Below are 22,294 nucleotides of genomic sequence, written 5' to 3' on the forward strand. Positions count from 1 at the left end.
TGGACTATATTCAATTGGTTTATGCTAAGATTATACATTCTGGATTTAGGATTCAATGGAAAGTAAAACAGGCATCAAAATAAGTCAATTCTTCAAGTAGTTTAAAATTGCAAAGTTGTCTACCTTCAAGTTTCAACTAAAAATAGGACAAAAGTCTGTATTTGTAATAGAAGGGAAAAAGAGATCATGAACACTAGCTTTTCAAAACCATAGTGACTTCACTACAATTGCATCAAATCTAAACAGAGGGAATAAAATGTGTTTATTAGGAGAGGTGGAACTACTCCTTGCTAGCTGAATATATGTTGAACAAAAACTTAAAAATGAGCCCATGGTATTTTTAAAGGACATCTCTTTGTAAGGAAATACGTACCTTCATAGGTCTTTGGAGGCAATACTGCTAGTAATTCATAAAGTTTATGTCTGTAAACTGTTGATGATGTTTTTAAAGAATTTCCATATGATTTATATATTGAAGAAAGCCTTAAAATATAAAAAGCACAGAGATGTTAAAGACTTTAAGCATTATGCAACGCTGCGGTTTCATTTGTACCACTCTACTGAATACTTTTAAAATCTATACATAAGTACAGTTTTAATTTGCACTACCAATAGTACAAGCAAAACAATTTATTTCACATGTTCTGACAGAACCTCTATGTTCTCCATTAACAGTCATTACCTTTATTTAATACTAGAGAAATAAATAAGGCTTTCTATTGCCTTTTTTGTACCTATATTTATTACAATTAACTTTTTTGTTGATATATCTCTGTAAATTTGTGTTTAGAGTCCAAATACATTAAAACACGACATATTCTGAAGGCAAAAATTTAAAAATTATAAAACCTTTTACCAGCTTAGGTCTGAATCTAAATATAAAAAATGCCCATCTCTAAAACTTTTTGTCCAAGCGTTTCTTGAATTTTTTTTTTAATTTTATAAAAAATGATCATGCTTAAACACAAATGTGTATGTTTGATTTAAAAAGTAGAATAAAAACACTAACTTGACAAAAGCAAGTAATAATTTCTTCCCTAGCATTTTTACATTATACTGGAATCTGCAAGACACATTATGCCAGCTAAAGTCTTCAGCTATACAGCTGAATACTATACTCCAATTTTTGTACTTTGAAAAGAAAGTTCTTTAGAAAGTGCACCGAATCAAATACAATAAAATTACTCTGTAGCTTTTCAAAACCAGAATCTCATTTAACAGTTTAATACACACACTTACTGTGTCAATAAATCAACAGCACTTGGGAGTGGAGGAAGAAGTCTCTGAACAACTTCATCCGTAAGAAGACCAGCACAGTGGGAAACAAAGCTTTTGATAGCTAGAAAAGGAATTGGATTTTAACTTACTTAATGTGAGACATCTAGAAGAAAAAAAATCCCATTAGTGAAGTAATCACGTTATTACCTCACTAATAATTTAAAAGTAGAAGAAAGAATGAAAAAAAAAATATTTAAACTATTTTGACCAATAATTTAAGAAACTGATGAAAATCTCGAATGAAAAAAGTCATATTTACAGATGCACTGTTTCAGTGTCTCAGCTTGGACATTCATACCCCGACTTTTAATTGCATATGTGAATGCAAGTGTTTTTTGCTTTTTGTTATGAATTATGGGATATAACTCAACTTTATGATAATTCCGTGATAATAATAAAAAAAAAGAAAAAAAAATGGGAGAAGGATGATGATCAGATGACCTGCTGCTTACTTTGCTAGTTCTCTATTTAAATTTAGCTTCCTTACTGTACTTTAAGAAACAACTTATATCTACACAAGTATTTTTCATTACTTACAGAAAATTAAACTTGAGTTAGTAGTTCAGAAAGCATCTAGAGAATATACAGTATTAAAGACCTATTTCCAAAAGGAAAAGAAATTAGAATCATAGAATCATTAAGGTCGGAAAAGACCTCTAAGATCATCGAGTCCAACCGCCAACCCAACACCACTATGTCCACTAAACTACAGAATCATAGAATCATAGAATCATTGAGGTTGGAAAAGACTTCTAAGATCATCGAGTCCAACCGTTGACCCAACTCCACCACGTCCACTAAACCATGTCCCTAAGTGCCTCATCTACTCGTCCTTTAAATACCTCCAGGGATGGGGACTCCACCACTTCCCTGGGCAGCCTGTTCCAATGTTTCACCACTCTTTCAGTAAAGAAATTTTTTTATTTAAAAAATTTATTTTTATTTATATTTTAATTTAAAGGTTAATTGTTTAGGTTACTTCCAAAATGAAATTACTATTGAATTCCACTCTTTCCGATAGATTTTAATAGTGAGAGAGAGGGGTGATCACTATACTAGGGTTCACATTTCTGCAATGCAAAGGACCCTTTAGTACTCTAGAACACATCACTGAAACACATTAAGTATTTAAAGGTCACTGGAGTAATCTCTTGGAATTTCAAATTCACAATATTTCATGATGAAAAAATGCAACCTACCAAACAGCAGACAAATACATAGTACTCTTTACTGGCTGAGAATTGTAACTTCCTTATTGTAATTTTTACCTGAGTCTTTCCACTCTCACAAATGCGTCTGACTGACTCACCAATTCTATTTTGCTTACAGTAAGTCAGCTATTAGGAAACAGAACTGCTATTTACCAAATAAAATAGACTGTATAAACAACAGAACATATCCTGGTTTGGGTCCTCATTCGTTACAGTGATATGTATGTTAAACAAGAGACGAGATGCAACCTTCCTGATATCATTTACTGCTTGGAAATCAACTGATTAGAAGAACGAGGAAAAACGCTCTTGGATTTTTTGTTTTTTTGTTTTTTACAAAAATGAAACACGTGTATATAGATATAGGTATACAGGTAAATATATATGTACAAGCATGTATGTTGGGGAGTGAATACATCCTTTACCATCCAGTGAAAAGAATCAGTATGAAGTATTGTTGTTCTTTCAGAAGGAAAAACAAACAAACAGCCAAACTATAAATATGCAGAGAAATACACAATAAATCCCGCTTACCACAGAGAGCACCAGCACGACCTTCCAGTGTTACTTGCCAGGTAAATGAATCTCCTCGTGTCTTCTCTGTTTCTAGGTCTTTAGGAGATGATGGAAAGATGCACTTCCACAGTAACAGCATTCGTGGCAGATGGTGTTGGACAACTGCAGGACCTGTAAGCGTTGACAGTAGTCATGCCAGTGTAAGGATTAATAAAATTAAATTTTCTCTTTGTTTCTTGTATCTATGTTCACAAAATCATTACAGCTGTGAAAAAAACTTTATGCTACTTTCCCAGCCGTCTCATATATCATTTCTCAAACATTTACTGCCTTGGTACTCCATTTTCATACATAACTACATACCCACTGACACATTTACAAGTATGTCACCAAGCCAACTATAATCTCAGTTTTACTAAGTACAGACCCTGTGGATCACCAGCATAAGAGAGATGTAATAAGCAATAGTGATGTTCAGAAAAGCAAACATTTGTGGTAGGTTAATCTACAAGGTGTGTTTCCCGTAATCTAAGAAAACAGCTGGGAGCTGTTGGGCAGAAGCAATAGCTGAAAACATGAAAGGTGCCTTAAAAATATGAACAAAACAGGTAAAATACATTCTTCATGAGTAATTTAGTGATCGCAATCAATAATCTGACCACTAATAAATATCAGAAAGTTCTGTAAGATTTCAAATGCCTGACAAGAGGGAAATACAAATGATTAGCTCATTTTGTTCTGGGATAGATCTTAAAAAAACATCAGTGTAATTCTTCATGACCGCAAAGACATTTGGTTAGATTGACTTTGAAATTTATCTTCTACATTTAATTAATAGCGGTCTCACCCAGTCACTGTTTTTCAGACATTGCTCCCAATGAACTAATAGCAAATTTGGAAGAAATGACATTTTTATTTTAGAATGTTTTTCTAAAGATTCCAATTTACATTGTTTTTTAAGAATTATTTTGCAGTGCTAAATTAAATGAAACATCAAAAGAACTAAGTCAGAGAAAGAACACAGAACAGGTTAATTTAGTTTAAGAAAAATTGTAGAAAGCTACCACCTAATGTCATGAGGGCCGCTATCAACAGCCATCCAGCCTGGGTTCGCTGCAGTGAAATGCGACTGTTCTGAGAAGCAGAACACAACAAATCCTCTGCTACTGTCATGATTACCTTCAAAGTTAAAGAGAAAAACAGAGCATCAGCATCTTAGTAACTACCAAATGATTCTTCAATACTACTTGCTGTGATACTTAATCCTATTTCAGTGTTCCCAAATAGAATGCCATCTTCTTCTCACACTGTAGCAAGAAACTCAGGCTCATGAAGTTGCAGTGACCAACTCGGTGCTAGTCTGGGACAGCTTCAACACTTCCTGTGGGGTACTAGGTAAGTTACTTTGCTGCTTTGTTCCCTTCTTTTATCAGCAGTAAAATGAGAGCTGATAATTCTCACAGGAATACGTGTGGCAAGGATAGAAGTATTCTGATATTCTGTTTATGCCACTAGGTAGAAAAAGGATAGCATGAGACCTACGAATTGGAGCTCAGAAGAAGTGGTGAAAGGGGCAATGATCTTTTTATCCCTGTTTTAGAATACGATCTATCATTCTGACGGTTTTTAATCAACAAATGATATGACTAAACAAACAAGTTAGAATGGTATGGTATGGTTAGAATTAATCCTATCTTAGCTTCTCCACAATAATTGCATGTGCCTACTATTACATGCTAAATGCAAGGTGACAATGTGCGCTTGTTACCAAAGCCTGAGCTAGCTGGAATTTACATGGAGGAACACACAGTGTGTCCACAGACAATTACTACAGTATGGCTACAACTTCAAAAAGTATTCTGCAAACTGTTTGTTTCAATTCTGTTTCACATATACCAAAAAAAGTCTCTTACATCTTGCATTATGTCTGGTTGCCAAAACAAACTGCTTGTAAATTAGTATTACAAGAAAGAAGTGTCATTATCAATAATATCATTAAAAGCCTCAGTATAGCAAATTTCCTTCTATAATTTTTTTGCACACTCTAATTTATTTGGACAGTATAGACAGCATCCTTCTATAATTTATTTGAAAAATTATAAAATTTCATGAAAGTTTGCACATAAAAGTTAGCTTCATGAAAGTTTGAAATTTGTACACTTCCAAAACTTAATGAAATATTAACAGTCTGAAAATATTCGTTTCCCCAATTCCATAATGCTATCAGGTGGTTGCAAATGAAGACATTTATTTTCACAGATTCTTGATAGATTTGAAATATTTTATTCTAAAATTAAAACAGCACCCTTGTGAAATTATATTATTAAAAATCACTAACAGCTTCAGATTCTTGTAGATTTGAAATATTTTATTCTAAAATTAAAACAGCACCCTTGTGAAATTATATTATTAAAAATCACTAACAGCTTACTAAGCTATACTTAAATTACCTGATAAACAAGCATCCTAGAAAGGATTTCATTTAATGATTTCCGGCAATTTTTCTCTCTATGTACTAGGAGAAATGTCTTATTTTTGAAGGACTTTTTTTGAACTGAAGTATAAGCACTAATACAGAATGCTAAATATATACACACCCACTAATTATTTCGTTCTCTTGAATAGGTTCCACCTGCAACTCTAACCACTCTTTCAAAGGAAAATGCATTAATATAAAACAGCTTCTGTCCAGATCACTACTGCCTATGTTAGATATTTCCTTTTCAAAACTGCTCTACTTAACACTGGTCTCTTTCAGTTCCTCAGAAGAGGAGCTAGTCTGGAATCTGGCAGTGTTCCTAGGAGAGAATGGAAAAGGGCTTTTGTCAACTCCTCTGTTCTCCCCCCTGCCAGCTTAGTACAGAATACAGTGTTTCTCCCACACTTTTCTGTGCCCTCCCATACCTCCTCCTGGCCCTCTTTAATCCTTTTCTACTCCTCTAAAAGAAATCTTTATTAAGAATTACGTTTCTCTGTTAAATAGAAACTTTAGCTCGGCTTGGGTGTACAGTAGTTGAATGGCACTTCTTATCTATATAACTGGGCAAACGATACTCATTTTGTTCTCTCCGCATGGTCTTTCAGTAATCATGAGGAAAAGTTTTTAAAAGCTAAGAAAAACAGGCGCTTTTTTTTTTTTTTAATATTTATAAATTGTTTCATCAGCAGTTGGGATTTTGAATGTTGAGAACTGTAGCTAGCAATGTCTGTTAAGGAGTGGCATGGAACAGTTAGTATTCAACAACGCTGAAAGGGTGGACTGGAATCACTGCAAGGGACATTTTTCCTAACGTACTAAAGCATTCCTTTCATCTTACAGTGCTGTAATAATAAGAAAAAAACCCACAATCCTTGTGTCAAAGTGTGCCACTTCTTCTCCAATGTCCACTGGCTCCAAAACAGATATTTTCAGAACTGATAATGTAAGTTTCCACATTATGCAGAGAATTAGCATGTACTGCTGATATTTGTGTTGCACCATGGTTTTCCAACTGTGAGTAATTCCATGGATAAAGTTCGCATTGAGATGGAAACAGCTTCTTCTCCTGGTCTGTATTTCTACATCTGCATATCCCTAAAACTTCAGAGCACAGTATATCCTATCTGCGCTAGTGGAGAGATTGGTACAAGCATCTTAGACTATGTTAATGCAAGAAATTGGTTTCTGTTAAATTCTGTAAAATAAAATGAAAGCGTGTATCTGTTGGACTTGATTAAAGATTTTGTTGGACTCAACCAAAGATTTTTGAGATAATACATAATTGCTGTTATTGGTATAAGCACTGACTAAACTGTACACTGGAGAGTCATTGATGGGCCTGGGAAATATTAATTTGGCTTAATCTGTGGTTGAATGAGTTTCCTTCCAGGAAGCTTATTTCTAACATCACAGCATGCAATAGATCTGTATGTATACTTCTAATTATTTTTTTGTAAAAGAAAAATCTTTTCCTTTGGCAGAGTCTGATACATTTCAGCTGTATGTACTCCAGACTAGCCTTTTCTCACCATTAACACTGCTGTCTAATTTAAGCCAATGTCAAACTGGGCCAGAATTGCAGAAAGTTTGATCTTGCTGTAAAGAATTTAGTTTGAAATTCTGAAAAACGTAACTCTACTCACAAAATGTGTTCTCCAGATAAACCTTTTCTTAGACTGTTGAATTTAAGTCCTTACAGCTCCACAGAATTGACCTCTGTCCCAAAACAACAAACAAACTTCTCCCCTAACAAACCTCTCCATTAGAAAAAGGTAGCAGTATGAGTGGTTAATAAAGTCATTAGTGACATTTCCTGAGAAATTCACAATCCTGACACATGTGAGAAAAAAAACTTGTTTATCTGAGTTACAGTATGCTTCAAAATCCCCTTCTTGAGGAAAGAAAATATCTTATCAGTCTACTGGGTTATGTGATCACATCATAAAGAATACATGCAAATACTACTGGAAAAACATCAAAGAACTGCCTGTAAGTAAAGTATTCAGACCATACCTTCCCTTTTCCATGTGGAATTCCTAAAGGACTGTGTTTTACTGCACCCAGCAAAGCAGCAACAGCAAAACTGTAGCCGGTTACTGCTTCTGGGGAGGATTTCAATGCACTAAGACGTTCAATGCAACGATCCAACAGTAGGGACACATAGGAGGGCAATGCTACTGCAATACAGCGTAAACACCAAGCTGCTGTTAGTCTAACTGAAATGCTGGGATGAATAATGACAGAAATTACTGCTTCCAGAACTCCTGAAAAATAAAATGCATAAACATACTTAAGAAATAGGCAAGAAGATGGTCAAACAAGCAAAAATGTATACAGAGGACTGGTGAACATACCGCTATCCAGCTTCTGTACTTCTCTTTAAAAAGTACTATTGATTTTTATTGTGAAATATTTCTTATCAAATTTAAATACTTCGATACTTTTCAAAAAAAGTTACCCTGAATGAAAAGTAATAATATGAAGAAAACCTAACATATTATGCAGTTATTCACCAACATGCATAGAAAATATCTGTAAGTGTTCTCAAGGAAGCAGAAATCCATGCAGTGGAAACAGATGTACACTTGAACCCATCCAGAAAAAAAAAATTCTCCCTGCAGCTAAATGAAAACAATAAAGGCAGATGAAGATACCCAGCTCAATCAAACTGATTTACTATAAACATTATGAAGTGTTGGAACACAACATTATGAACCCTTAATGGAGTTAAATTTGATAGTGATTTTTTTTTTTAATTAACATACAGGCCGGAGAAGATACAGAACTCTTTGGGCAACATCTGAAGATTTCCTACAGCATGTAAGGTAGCCAACTTCCCCTCTTCCTTTTTTTTCTTTTTTTTTAGTTTAGTGGAAGAAAACAGAAAAGGATAGAACTAAGGAGGTCCAGGTGAGGAGACTGCACACCAGAAGAAAGGCTGCTATAGTCAATGCCAGACAAAGGATCCCAACAGATTTGAAAGAATTGACAGTCTAGCCATAGGAAATCAGAGAAAATCACAGTGAACGAAGGAATATGTTTTGTACTCTGGTTCACAAAATAATTCAGGGCTTGTACCTGTACTGGAGTCTTGTAGTAATGGTGCTGCTGTAGTTCCTAAGCCATGGATGAGACTTCCGAGTTCCTGAAGTGCACACACAAGCACATGCTGACTTGCTGTTACATCTGTTGTACTAATTCTTGTTTCCAAGTTACTTTCACTCATTGCAGCATCTGATAACACAATATAGGAAGATCCCCATGAAATCATCACCAAAACGAAACAAACAGATCGGAAAAAGGATTTTGCTATGATAAGTTGTTTATATTACCAAATGAGCTTTTATGATTACCATTTATACTATTTACCAAACTGTTTTCATAAAGGTTTACCTTCACTGAGACAAGTACATTTCTATTACTCAATTGGATAGTGTAGTAATGTCTGTGAGGGCAGGAGGGTAGGTAAAATGGAAACTATCAAATTGCTTATCTTTAAGTGATGGGGAACAGTGGCTAGTAAGAAGCATGCTATTCTCAGCCTCACCAAAAGTGACTTGAAGAGGACATGCTTTGATATAATTTGCCAGATTTTACTACATAGTCGGAAAAAAGAAAGGGAAGGAAAGAGTGAAATAGTGCAAGAACAAGCCCGCGAGACAGTGGGGCTGGGGAATAAAGAGGGAGGGAAAAATCTGGAGTTTTTTGAAAGTTCATCTTTTGAGACACAAGGGATTATGTCAGTTTAGACATTAACATTTAGATATTTAACTAGGATACAATATGCAGCTGTATGCCAGGGGATGACTGGTTATGCCCAGCATTCTCTTTCTTTTCCCCTACAAGGACGATGGTGGGAGATCAGCAGCTTTTTTTGGAAGCTGTGTACAAGACTTTATCATGCAAGAGATCTGTTTTCTCCAGGAGAAATGCTCATTTTGTCAATTAGGAACAAATGCTTCTTTTTTGAACCACTAGTAGTGTCAGCTGCTCTGAACAGGAAGGCAGAATCTGGCTAGACATATATTAACCGCCAATTTAACTTATTTTACAATACTGTCTGTATTTTATTACTGCATATATTTATTATTTTATTATATTTGTAATTGGTTAAAATGATATTTGCCAAGGAAGAAGTGTTAAAAAAAGATGTTTACACTTGTGTGGGTACACACATGCACACAGACACACAGAAGCAAAAAACGAGCCCAAGTTAAAAACAAAGCAGTCCATCGAAAGCCCTCTACATTATTATGTTAATAAATCAGCACTATATATTCTATTTCTGCAGTCTCTGGATTAGGAAGTTGGACAATCACTTAAAAAAGGAAAAACAGAGGCTCAAATGGATAATCTTGTTAGACCCATACCCACAACTTTCTTCAGTTTCCAGATGGCCTGACAAATCTCCTTGGCAGCTGCAATTTGAGCTTTTTCCCCAAGAAGGCCTCCTACTGTAGCTCGAAGGATAAATGAAACACAGCGACGACAGCCGATAGCATCCATCTGACTCTGAATAGCCTTAGGGTGAGACTGAGACACGAGATCTAGAATATGGGAAAGGAAGGCAGAGAAGTTCCTTTCAAGCCATTGTGCTCCTAATGTAGAGACAAATACCACATACGCCTGGAAGAGATTTGAAAAGAAGCCATATTTTAGAGCAAAATCGTCTGGAAAACCACTGCCAGCTATCTCACATACATAATTTTTTTTATCTCTGCACATTGCCACAACTAGAACGTCATGAAACTGAGATTATTTATACATTTATGCATCCATAAATCACATATATTCTCACTTCAGGTAGCTTCAGGTTTTTTGGATCTATTTAAATAATTTAAATTACTATCAAAACTGTACAAGCAATATTGCAGCCTGCTTTGACTGTAAGTTAATTCAAGCTGCTTGCCCATGTTATTTCATTCCAGAGTGTGAGAAATGGCAGTTTATCCTGCACAGGCACTTGTTATGTAAAACATTGGGTTTGGTCTCACTGAACAACAGCTTCCAGCTATTTAGCATTCTGCACATGGAACCCAAATTTAATGTATGAATGCATTTTAAGAACTTCTATGTTACAAAACTATAACCCATAACCCTGAGACAATTTTTTTATTATAGCCTTTGAATTAAGGAATATTTGCAGCCCCCAAGCACTGCTCTTCATCTCTATGAATTTTAATTGTTTGCCTTGCAATGGAGGTACCATAAAAAGACTATGTTTGTCACAGCAAAGAGAAAGAATGCAGAGTCACTTTACAAATCTAATCACCGCAAGACCATTTATTTTGCCACATACTACGCTCCCTTACAAATTTCTTCCATGTGCCTGTGTTGGATTTTTTTTTTTAAAATGAATGGATGTGCTACCATCAAGAAAAGGGAATACAAAAAATGAGAATATGCAAATGAACACACAAAATTCCTCATAAGAAAGTTCACAAATACTACCCATATCAATGAACTTCTATATTTGCCTCATACATACTTTGTCTCATGTCTAATATTAACAACTACATTATTCACGTAAAAGAAAGCGCAGTACTGTAGACAGAGAAATTGTACTATTAGATCCTGTCAGCATCTAATAGCTCTTGAAAAATACTACTTAGGCTTCATAATGTACCAGTACATTACCCCTGTTTTACAGATTTGAAAACTGAGGACTTTAACAGGATAAATAGACTTGTGAAGAGTTATACTGCTACATCTTGAACAGTAGAGTTATACATGGCTACATCTTGAACCTGGCTGTGTCTTGAACAAATATAAATTCTTCTGCCATATGTAAGAAGTCATCTTCAGTGTTTTTCTTATTTTTTAATTTATAATAAGCTGCAATTCACATAATAATTAATACATTTTATAACTGCAAGCATTTTCTACTTACAGGCACTGATACACGCACAATTTCTCAAGTTTTTCTTACAGAAACTTTACACTATTTTAACTGTTGTGGTACAGTTAGAGTGTACCATCTAGCACAGGTACTATTGTGTTAACATAGAAATGCATGAAAAGGAGACAGCCTCCAAAACCCAGTACAAATAGTCAAAACACTGAACTGAAATATCTATTCCTGGAAAACTAATAAAAACACCATGTATACAGAACACCCTAGGAGTCTGGCACGCATTTTCTAGGCAAATAGCTGTCAAGGTATTATTGTTTCAGCTTTTCAGTCTCTCTGCCACAAGTTAATGCTTCCACCCAGCATGATCTGAGCATAGAAGACAATTTGTGAGCACCTTCTAGCTGTTTCAGCGGAAGTCTGGCAGCTTCTATCAGTAAGTCAAGCTAATTTACAGATTTTTTGCATTACAGAAGTTGAAATGCACTGAAAAATTCCTTTACTGGCAAAAGGGACGTATAAAATAGCTGTGGGGACTGTAACATATTAAAATAATCACAGCTGTTTGATACGTAAACGTTCACCATGACCTTTAGTCTTGATTCACAGGTTTAACATTTGAATATCTAGGTCTTAGCATGTAAATGCCGTTTAAGATAACATGTACAGGAAGAAGCCAATCTGATATTATCTGAAAAATTTATACTGTTTTTACCAGCATGCACTATATGGTCTGACTTCAGTCCTGCTCAGTTAACAAGATTCTATCCTCTAAGTGAGCATCGTGGAACACAACAAAACAGATACTTCGTTTTTTCCACTAAATTATGTTTTTCTTATTTTTCACACACTTACTCAAAGCAGAACCATTCTTTCAGAATGGGACTGAGAATGTCCCTATATAGAAGGAAACTATTCCAAGTTCAAAGAATTCTTTTAACTTCCCCCTTTCATTTTTAGACATAAGGTATTAAGTTTTAAACTAAAAATTTGAGAAAAGTACTTATTTATATCACTTACTTGAAATTCGTATCACGTGAAGCTTTCACAAGTAATACATAGTTTGAATATTTCAAAATTAAATATCAGGTAAACAATAAGCAACATCAGAAATCTTTTTTATTTTCTTTCTAGCATAACTCAAGATGTAAATCCTTATTTTAAATTACATATATTTCATCACAGATACAAAAAAGGATGAAATCAGAGATACATGGAGAGCAAAACAGTTATTATAGGAATGTTTAGCAATCTCAGAAAATCATAAATAACGTAATCCAAACCTGGGTGACTCCAACTCTAACATCTCTGCTGACCGAACTGGTCCCTTTCAACATATCGCCACTGGCTCGTAGAAATCCACAACTTCCACGGAGAAACCCAGTTCCCAATAGCTCCATCACTTCTTCCAAAGAGATTCTGCGGAAGTTATGCCTGGTGGATGCTAAGAATAGATGTAAATCTTCAGAGGAATAGCTCTGTAAAACTTGTTACATTTTAGAAGAAAAGTTTCAACTCTAATCGTTTGAGAAAAAATGATTTGCACAAATTCAGTAGCACAACCAAATCCAAATACTGTTTGAGCATAATTTCACAACAGAAACTAAGACATTTTAGGACTCAGTGCTCCAGTGAACCACAATATTTCTCAAGTTTTTCTGCTTCAGCTGTCTTTAAATAATTTAGGCCATCACCTAATATGTATACATATATTTACCCTCCCTCAGTATTTACCGTCTTATCTAAGCTCCCTTTGCAAAAAGGTCTGTACGGCCTACTCCTACCACCTGAAGCTTCATGAAAGCCCTGACTCTAACTCATTCCAGCTTACCGCCAAAGACGACCCTCTATTCCGAACTCCAGACAGGGCGGATTACCATTCTGCTATGCTGTCATGGTTTAAGCCCAGCTGGCAACTAAACACCACGCAGCCACTCGCTCACTCCCTGACCCCCCACAGAGGAATGGGGGAGAGAATCAGAAGAGTAAAAGTGAGAACACTTATGGGTTGAGATAAGAACACTTTAATAATTGAAATAAAATAAATAATAATAATAATAAAAAACCCACAACAAACCATAATGTAGTCATATAGCCACCGGAGGCATCTTCGAGCAGTGGCCCCCCCGGCCAGCTTTCCCCCAGTTTATGTGCTGAGCATGACATCACATGGTATGGAATATCCCTTTGGCCAGTTTGGGTCAGCTGTCCTGGCTGTGCCCCCTCCCAGCTTCTTGTGCACCTCCAGCTTTCTCAGTTGGTAGAGCATGAGAAGCTGAGAAGTCCTTGACTAGTGTAAGCACTGCTCAGCAACAACTAAAACATCAGTCAGTGTCATCACATTATTCTCATCCTAAATCCAAAACACAGCACTGTACCAGCTACTAGGAAGAAAAATAACTCTATCCCAGCCAAAACCAGGACATATGCTTAGCCAGATAAGGGCACAGCAACAGGGTCTCTTAGAAACAAAAGCATCTCACCTTAGTATTAAATTAGCTCTCCAAAATAATGAGAATAATAGAACATGTTTACAATCTTCTAGGAAAATTATTTACCCATAGATCCTATTCTGTGGTTTTATTTCTTGATAGAAAGTTCATTTAAAATATGTGCTGGGACATGTGTATGCAAACATAGCACAATGACTGCATAGCGTGTAAACTAAGTGACCTAAAATTTTCACTGCATTTTTCATTGTCTTTGAAGTATTGTATCGGGAAAAGAAGTGAGAGGATTTAAGATATTCATGTCCAAAAAAATAAAAAAACAACCCAACATCAGCAGGTTATCAGATACAAAGCAGAAACTTCAGGACTACACAATTCTTCATGCATTGCTCCCTCCACTTCTCCCCCAGCCCCTTCTATCTCCCACCTAGCTTCTGTCTCACTTTGCTCTAACTTGTTTTTAACCTAGTGCTTCCCCACTAAAAATAACCAACCAAACGGCTGATGAGCTTCTTGTATTTCTAAAGTGCTAAGGTATAATTATATAACTACACTGCTTACAAAGATTAAAAAGAACTACTGAGTTTATAAAGAGGTCAGAGTATTTTTTTTTAACTTTTAATGGGAAAAGATAAGTGCTGATTGTTTTCTGTAACACAATAATTGTCTCCAAAGAGATTCTTAGAAAAATACTTTATAAATCAAGACTTCAGAGTCTCCAATGCAAAAAAGCCTCAAGAATTTTGAATGGCAGTTGGGCTTAAAGGCATGTAATTTTGTCATTTGCTGCTTATTGCACTGAAGGTCTTCTCTAATGCCATTAAAAGCAGAACAAACAGTCTGAATCACACTTACTCAGCATTCTGTTGTATTTTGTTTAGATTACAGCTAAATATTTAGCTTTGGACTCCTAAGATTGGACTGAAAAATGCCCAGTCTGAATGACACCAGAGATTTGAGATGTTAATTTTGTGCCAGGATGCATCAGTTGGATCAAGTACTGTCTGACAGCAAAAACTGTTTTGTACATACTCTGTTGAGTGAACAAAACTGCATGCTCATTTCTGCCTCTGATCACATTTGTACTGCTAGACAATCCAGATGTGGTATTGATGATTGTGGAAAAACAGCTTGAAAAGATATTCTTAACTCTTAAGTTTGACAAAGAGACACTCCCTCAAATCTTAGTGTTTTATACCCTGTTGAAATTAATCTTGCCTTTAAATTCTTGAGGCTACTAATTTCTCTCCATACGATAACAATCTTGTAACAGAGCCAACTAGTTTTATCAAATATTTTTCCCTGTGCATGACTTTATAAATATATATATATATGGGTTAACGCAACAAAAAACACAGCACTTCACAAGAAAAATGGTACAAAAAAGATGAAACCAGAGATATGCGCAGCCAGATGGAGTTTACATTGTGACTTTCCTTTGGGCTTCAACAGAACTTGAGAGTTTCTGATCATCTGACAGATTTTTACAGGTGAGGAATCAGCAAACAAAGTACATACTTTACCTGTTGTCTGTTTAGACGTTAGAGCTCTAGCCAATACTGTGCCTAAAAGTTTCGAAACTGCTAATCGTACATCATAATTGGAACTTTCAAAGGATTTAAAACACAAGGTCACAACGCTATCCAGTTCTGTACTCCACATAAATACTGCTTCGTTCTGAAGTTCAAGAAGACACTAGACAAAAAAGGGAAATAAAAATGTTTTGATGTGGAAAAGCACTCGGTACAAATTTTATCTTGCTACATAATACACAGAGTTCTCCCTAACAAAATAAGCAGGTTGCTTCATACTAAAATGACTTGAATTTTTGCTGCCAAGGCAATATCAAAGAAATAAAGATAAGCAAACAATGTATTTACTGCTGTGTTCATCATCTATTAAAATAGAATTTTATTTAGGGAGCTTACTTAATAAAAACAGCTATTAGAGCACTTTACCTTTGCAGCAGCACAGCGGACTGCCATGGATCGATCTGTCAAACATGATCGGGCAGCTTTGTAAATATCCCTATGACAGGGGATAGCAGCAGCTCCTAAACCATTTAATATATTTTGCAAACTAAGCATGATTTCATAACGACCTTGAGACTGAAAAACGAAAAAGAGAAATGTTAAAGTCCTGTAACCCTGAGCTCCTTGGAAATAAAAAACGCCAACTACTGAAATAGGTAAACAATGGTTTGGGTCTTTCAGACTTTTAGAGGTCTTTTTATGCGGAAGTGAGTTAAAGCCGACAACTTGCTCTATAACACTGTAAGCAAGTAAAAATAGTAATTCTGTGTTCTACTGGAAAGTACTCAATAGCAGTTTAAAACTCAAAATGTGAAGTACAAGCTGGAGCAAAAACGTTCTCATTAATAAGGCAATTAAATTTTCTAGTTTATCAAGTTCTTTCATGAAATTAGCTTGAGAATAGCTATGATCCATCCTTTTATAGTCATAATCCATTAAGTCTCTAGTAATTCTTTGGAATTTAGACATTGCTTTTTATCCTATGGCTTTCCACAATTTTTTCATATTTTGGTATCATGCACTTTCTCCTATTCATTGGTCCAGCTACCAACAGTAAACATCCTATTACTTTTCCAATCATTTTTTAAACATGCTGTTCCAATACCTCTGCATTCTTCATTGCTTTAAGCACATTCCCAACGGTGTCAGTAAAACTGTTTCCCAAAATTCTTCCCAATTTTTTGTATAAATAGCCCAAGCATACCACCGCAGCACTAAAACAAAAGCAAATCCAAAGACGCGTGAAAATGGATGCAGTAATAGATGAAAGGGGTTAAGACAACTAACATAATCAATGGGCAAACAACAAAATAACTAAATAGAATGTCCCAAAAATGTAAGTGGATTATCAAAAGAAAAAAAAAAAAAGTATGTGTGTGGCACATACTCATGCTCTAGGAGAAATGCGGACACAAGGGTTTGGAAAATAACTTGGATAATACAAGAATTCAGGTAATACAATCTTCCAATAAATTTTACGATAGGAATACAATTTTCATATCCACCGTTAAACCTTAACATTAATTTCTAACTAAGCATGCCCTGCATCATGTAGTCTATGGCACTGTGCTATGGCAGATGCTGCTAGAAGAAGCCAGGGACAGTATTTACAACTCAATGGTCAACAGTAGACTGCAAATGGTCTAGTAATTAAAATTCCGGCATTTATGTAGAACAATACATAATGAGGAAACACCTTGAAGGAAATAAAAATATAAGCCCATGTCCTTTTCACGGCACACAGATTCTGAATTTAGTTTCCAGGTGAAATACCTGGCAACTGGACTCTGTGTGCTCATCGGCATCTCCTTTAGCAAAAGTAAAAATTGCTAAATATTGAGAGGGAAAAAAAAAGAAATAAAGAAAAAGTTGCTTAATTAAAGAGTGTTTTCCTTTGAATAATTAATTAAGGAAAACACTTTGGTTTTGTATTGACAGATCTATAACTAAACCAATTAATTTTATGAATACAAGGAAAAAAGAAATTATATCTTTTATCAGCTTTCAGCTCTTTGGCCAGACCTACTTAAATATGCAGTGACACTGCTCAGCACCTCCTTCAAGAAAACAACATTATACTTATTCCCCAACTGAATTCAAGTTTCACATAAAGAATTTTAAAATCTCATACTGAACACATTCTTAATTAGAAAGATGTATTTAATATTAACAGTAATTCCCCAAATGACAAAGCACAGTAAGAAAAACAAAACTGATGTTCTTTATCTCTTATCATACCAAAATCCTGTTTTCATTAAAGCAACATTTTTCATTATTGCTTTCATCCAACTGAGTACACACCAACAGTTTGGATTTTAATTTTGTTCATGGTGCAGCTGGACATAAAATTACAATTGCACCATCTTATTACGAAATTGATCATCTGATGGTCACAGATACTCCTTTAATTAGCTTCAAGACTAAATAATATATATTTCACATCATAATCCAAAGGAGGAATATTTAACAAATATATATGAAAAAAACCCAAGGCAGAACTACCTTATTACATGATGGTATAACCTGCAAACACTCTTACATGGTTGGCTGTACTGCCATGTGCTTAAGTGTCACATGAAAGAGTCAATCACTGTTGAACAGTGATTTCTAGCAACAAAGTGGCAATATTTGTTGATGAGTAACATCTAGTCAACTGAAGATGAGAATCCAGCTCCTTCTGCACATCAAGATTTAAGTTTCCATAAAAGTTCAAAGCATAGGACCCAGGAAGCTCTTCTGACTGCCTTCTAGGATTGTATCATGACTCTAGTTGTCTGGGTTTTTTTCCAGAAATGTTTCTTCACTAAGTCCAAACTGTATTAACTATTGAGTCACTGTATCTGTCGAATCACAAGCAACAGCCAGAAGTTTCCAAGGAAGCCTGCACATTTATAGGAGTTTTGCAGGGAAAAGCCTCTCTGCCTGTGTTTTTTCCTCCCTGGCAGCACACCTCCATTTTGATATATGACTCTCTCTATAAGATACGTTTAAGTTTTTTTCTCTCGAATTTTGCCTTAACAATTGTACTTGGAGAGGTAACAGCAAAAATGCAGAACTAAGATACTTAAATGTGGTAACATAGCACTGAGATCAGCTATGAAAGTTTGCACCAGCCAAATGCTTTCAAAATGCTAGTGGATATTTTAAAAACTTTGTAATTTAAAGTAATAAGCTGTATTCACACTACATAACCTGTTTATTTGACCTGATATAGCATTCACATCACACTCAATTTTAGTAGGAGATGAGCACCTAACTAAGGTTCTTTTTAAAATGCTTGCCTAAAACATTTCCATCTTCCACCTATATGAAACAAGAAAAATTATAATTTACGAGATAAGAGAACAGTTCACTGGAAACTTTATTTAAAGACGTTTCCAGATGAATCAACATATTGTGAACAATGATGGCCAAGTGTTGCTACCAGACAACATGGGCATGTATGCTAAATAAGGACAGATGGCAAACAAAGACAACACGTTAATCAAGATTTAAAAAAAAAAAAAAAAAAAAGCAGTCTTTCTTCACTGAACACCAACTATTCCATATACTTGCAGTGCAAGATGAAAGATTTTACTCAATAAAGAGTTCTGTAGTCCCAATTATTTTTCCTGTAGCCTGTTGTCTCAGTGTCAGTACTATAAGAAATCCCTTTTCCAAATCTTTTTTGAAGTAAACCATATTTTACTGCTACCTTTTTCTCCACTTCATCTCTTATTTCCTCTCCTCACTACTGCTTACATACCCAACAGGATTCTGAACACTGCCACCTCTCTCTTTCTCCCCCAGCTACTTCTCTGCCTTCTGAGTCTGGATACCTGCCATTTCTGTCTGTCTTTGCCATTTCTGCCTTACTGCCAGGGATGATGGACTCCATCATCCCTCCTTGCTATGCGAACATCATCCCCCTTCATCCAGTGTGGCATCTTGCAGCCGAAGCAAGGAAGACCCACAGAGCTCTGTCTCATAGTACAACTCACCTATAACATTAATGCATCTCACTGTTGAGGAGCCAGTAGTATAGCAGTAATTTACTTTGCAGGACTAAGACCCTTTATAGCAAACTTACTCTTAACTCAAAAGACTGCACAAGGTCAATTGGAACAAGAGGGAAACAAAAAATATTATGATACTGGAAAATACAACTGACTCCTTGCAAAAATCTATTTTCAGGAAACTTCACTTGGGTTGTCAGAAACAGGATGAGCATGTGAAGCAAAGGAGGAAGACAGATTCTGCTCTGCCTTGTCTACTGTATCATTAACGCACAATGATGTTTTACTATCTCTACCTTTATGTTTAATTTTCTTCACTATGGTGAAAGATGTGCATTGTTTCAGGAATGAAGGTTATTCATAATATTTCTGCACCTTAAGATTTGGTTTCACATCCTGCAGTAACAGTTCACATTTCTCTGTTCTGTTGGCTAGGCTTTAGGTGTTTAGTTACAAACATTTCAGCTGTTTCTAACTAACTATATCCAGTTTCCCAGTTGGATTAAGAAATGTACACAATAACTGTGTGTTTTGTACCTGGAGTTGTACTTCTCTGTTTTACTGCTCTATTCAGCAGTATATTACCTTCTCCTTGTTTTTCAAACACCTGTCCCCTCATAATGCTGTTATCCATTGCTGGTATTCTCTCTGTCCTGATTTTCAATTGTCTGGCTGGAGATCACCAATTGTCTTCTACCCTTTTGGTTCCTGCTGCACACATACAGTATCTAATACTACCACATTCTTTGTTTTATTATCTATCCTGTGGTAGTGAACTCAGATGCATCATGTCAGGGAAACATATTTTTTTCTTTTACTAATGTTAAATAAGTTACTTATGAAAAGCTTTCTTCACCTTTTATCTAACAAGCAGCATTTGTCTGACTTGCTGTAAAGCATGGTTTCTTCAATACGGCAATGTGTATTGCAAGCTGGTTTTGTCTCCTCACTGAGCAAAAACATAAAGCATGAACCAGCCTCATGTTACCCCATTACCTTAAAGCAGACTATGGTCATTATAGTTCTGAATGATAGCAACAAGTTTAGCATTCCTACACTCCTAAATAAATGAATTTAGCTTAGCTTTCAAATCACTCAAGGCATTTCTTTCCAGTGGATCCAGTAAATACCAGCTAGCTAGGCAGGTCAAATTTTGTTCTAGCTTATGCAACCTACGCTGACTCCCATCAGCCACCAAATTGCCTCTGCATTAAATGCTTCAAAAGTAATGTGATTTTAAAGCATTTTAATGTGATTGATTTTGTTATATTTATGTGAATCATAACAAGAAACTTCTAAATAAGGAACAAAAATATATTTTAAGCTTATTAAACTTTCAAGGGCAATTTATGTTGTAAAGTACTGACCTGACTTTTTTTTCCCCACAACATGCAGCTGAACTTCTTACTCAACACTTTCCAGGAAAGACACAGAAAGGAGTATATAAATGGTTACACAACTACTTAACCACTCATAATTCTGCCCTGAAGGCAGCTTATATTAAACAATTAAAATATAATTGTTATAATACTTAGAGGGAAGGAAGCAACTTGAATTTGCTTTCAGATTTCAGATGAATTCAGTTTCTCTTTGTAATACTCAAGTCTAAAAATTTTAGAGGTGTAATACCGAAGAAAAAATTACTTTTTACAGCTGGATACAACCACAATAATGATACAAATCAGGGAGGCTCCCAAATTCTGTGTGTCATATGGTACAAAGCTTCTACTGGACAATGGGCAGAAATGAGGGAGCATACCCTCTCCTGCATTAACTTCTCACCATGTAAATCTGTCGCTCTTGTTATTACTGGATTTGAAGTTTAGGGTTAAAAAAAATACTTACAGTTTCGTAGGCAGATAACTTGGTGAATCATCTTTACTCCGAATGAGTTCATTGCATTTGTCAATTGTTTGGTAAACAGAAAAAGTGTCTCCAGTGCTATAAAGTACAGCTAAATTCTTGGCAACAAGCCGTCTGGTAGGAGGTCCTGGTGAATTGTTTAATAAAGAAGTCAATTGTTCAACCAGTTTCTTCTGGTTTTCCCTTATATCAGCCTGGAAATAAAATGAGTAAACAGTTAAATTTAGAAGTTAGTTAAAGATAATTAATGCTAAATCTCTTTACTTTTCATTAGTACCATTATGATACTCTGACATTCTTAATTAAAAATGAACATCTTATTGCACCTTTCTACTCAAAGAAAAGCCATCTCAAATATTTTATTCTTACTTCAGAAAAAAAACAACACATTTTTCAGAGCATAATTCATTCTAGTAGCATTTCAGGAATATGTTCCCTATGGCACTTGAATAGTCATATCTTGCTAAAAAAAATTCCCCATTTCTTACTTCTTTTATGCCTGTTTTAAACTAAAATAATTCATAGAAATATAGTCATTTAAGTAGTAAAGAAGAACTTTAGCAGAGTTTCAGGAAGTTGAGCATTAGAAAGGAAAGAACTTCCCTTAAAATAATCATCTATTTTAGTCTTATCTCAATTTTTTTAAATGTTCTTTAAAAAAAAAAAATAAAATTAAGAGCCTGGCACTGTATTTCATTTACATATTTTAACACAAATAACATAATTCTTAAATACCATTATCTAGGTTGGTTTACTGTTAAATATCCACATATGCTACTTAATGTACACTAAACAGTGAACCAAACAGTTGGACAGTTGGCTGGAAACATGATTAGGAAAATAAAAAACAAAGAGAAAGATGTTACATTCTTGCTTGCTAGAGAACTACCAAGTAATTGTGCCATGCTAGGTGGAAGCATGACTGCCATTCTTCATCATGGGGCTGCAAAACCTTGCAGTAATAATCTGAGTTAAAAAAATAAAATTAAAAAATCACTTAATGCTTATTTCTCAAATTCCTTTCATTGGACAAGTGGGTCTGTCACTTGAAGGGCTGTGACCAAAAACTTGTAACATTTAGAAAGTTACTGCTAACACTGAACATACTTTCATTGTGTG

General features: G+C 35.2%; 1 protein-coding gene across 1 annotated transcript in view; it reads right to left on the reverse strand.

Annotated features, from left to right (window-relative positions):
* The window catches only part of HEATR5A (HEAT repeat containing 5A), a 70,650-nt gene that overhangs the window by 35,807 nt on the left and 12,549 nt on the right, over positions 1-22,294 (reverse strand). Inside the window, exons 3-14 of the mRNA XM_019474884.1 lie at positions 21,158-21,369; positions 16,423-16,531; positions 15,744-15,893; positions 15,309-15,480; positions 12,619-12,779; positions 9,855-10,110; positions 8,563-8,718; positions 7,498-7,748; positions 4,073-4,184; positions 3,024-3,176; positions 1,240-1,339; positions 374-483 (exon numbers count right to left, since the gene is read on the reverse strand). Of these exons, the coding sequence (XP_019330429.1) occupies positions 374-483; positions 1,240-1,339; positions 3,024-3,176; positions 4,073-4,184; positions 7,498-7,748; positions 8,563-8,718; positions 9,855-10,110; positions 12,619-12,779; positions 15,309-15,480; positions 15,744-15,893; positions 16,423-16,531; positions 21,158-21,369 (1,942 nt within the window). The remainder of the gene's footprint in view (positions 1-373; positions 484-1,239; positions 1,340-3,023; positions 3,177-4,072; positions 4,185-7,497; positions 7,749-8,562; positions 8,719-9,854; positions 10,111-12,618; positions 12,780-15,308; positions 15,481-15,743; positions 15,894-16,422; positions 16,532-21,157; positions 21,370-22,294) is intronic.

This window comes from Aptenodytes forsteri, unplaced genomic scaffold, assembly GCF_000699145.1.
Source record: "Aptenodytes forsteri isolate BGI_AS27 unplaced genomic scaffold, ASM69914v1 Scaffold108, whole genome shotgun sequence".
Taxonomy (NCBI): Eukaryota; Metazoa; Chordata; class Aves; order Sphenisciformes; family Spheniscidae; genus Aptenodytes; species Aptenodytes forsteri.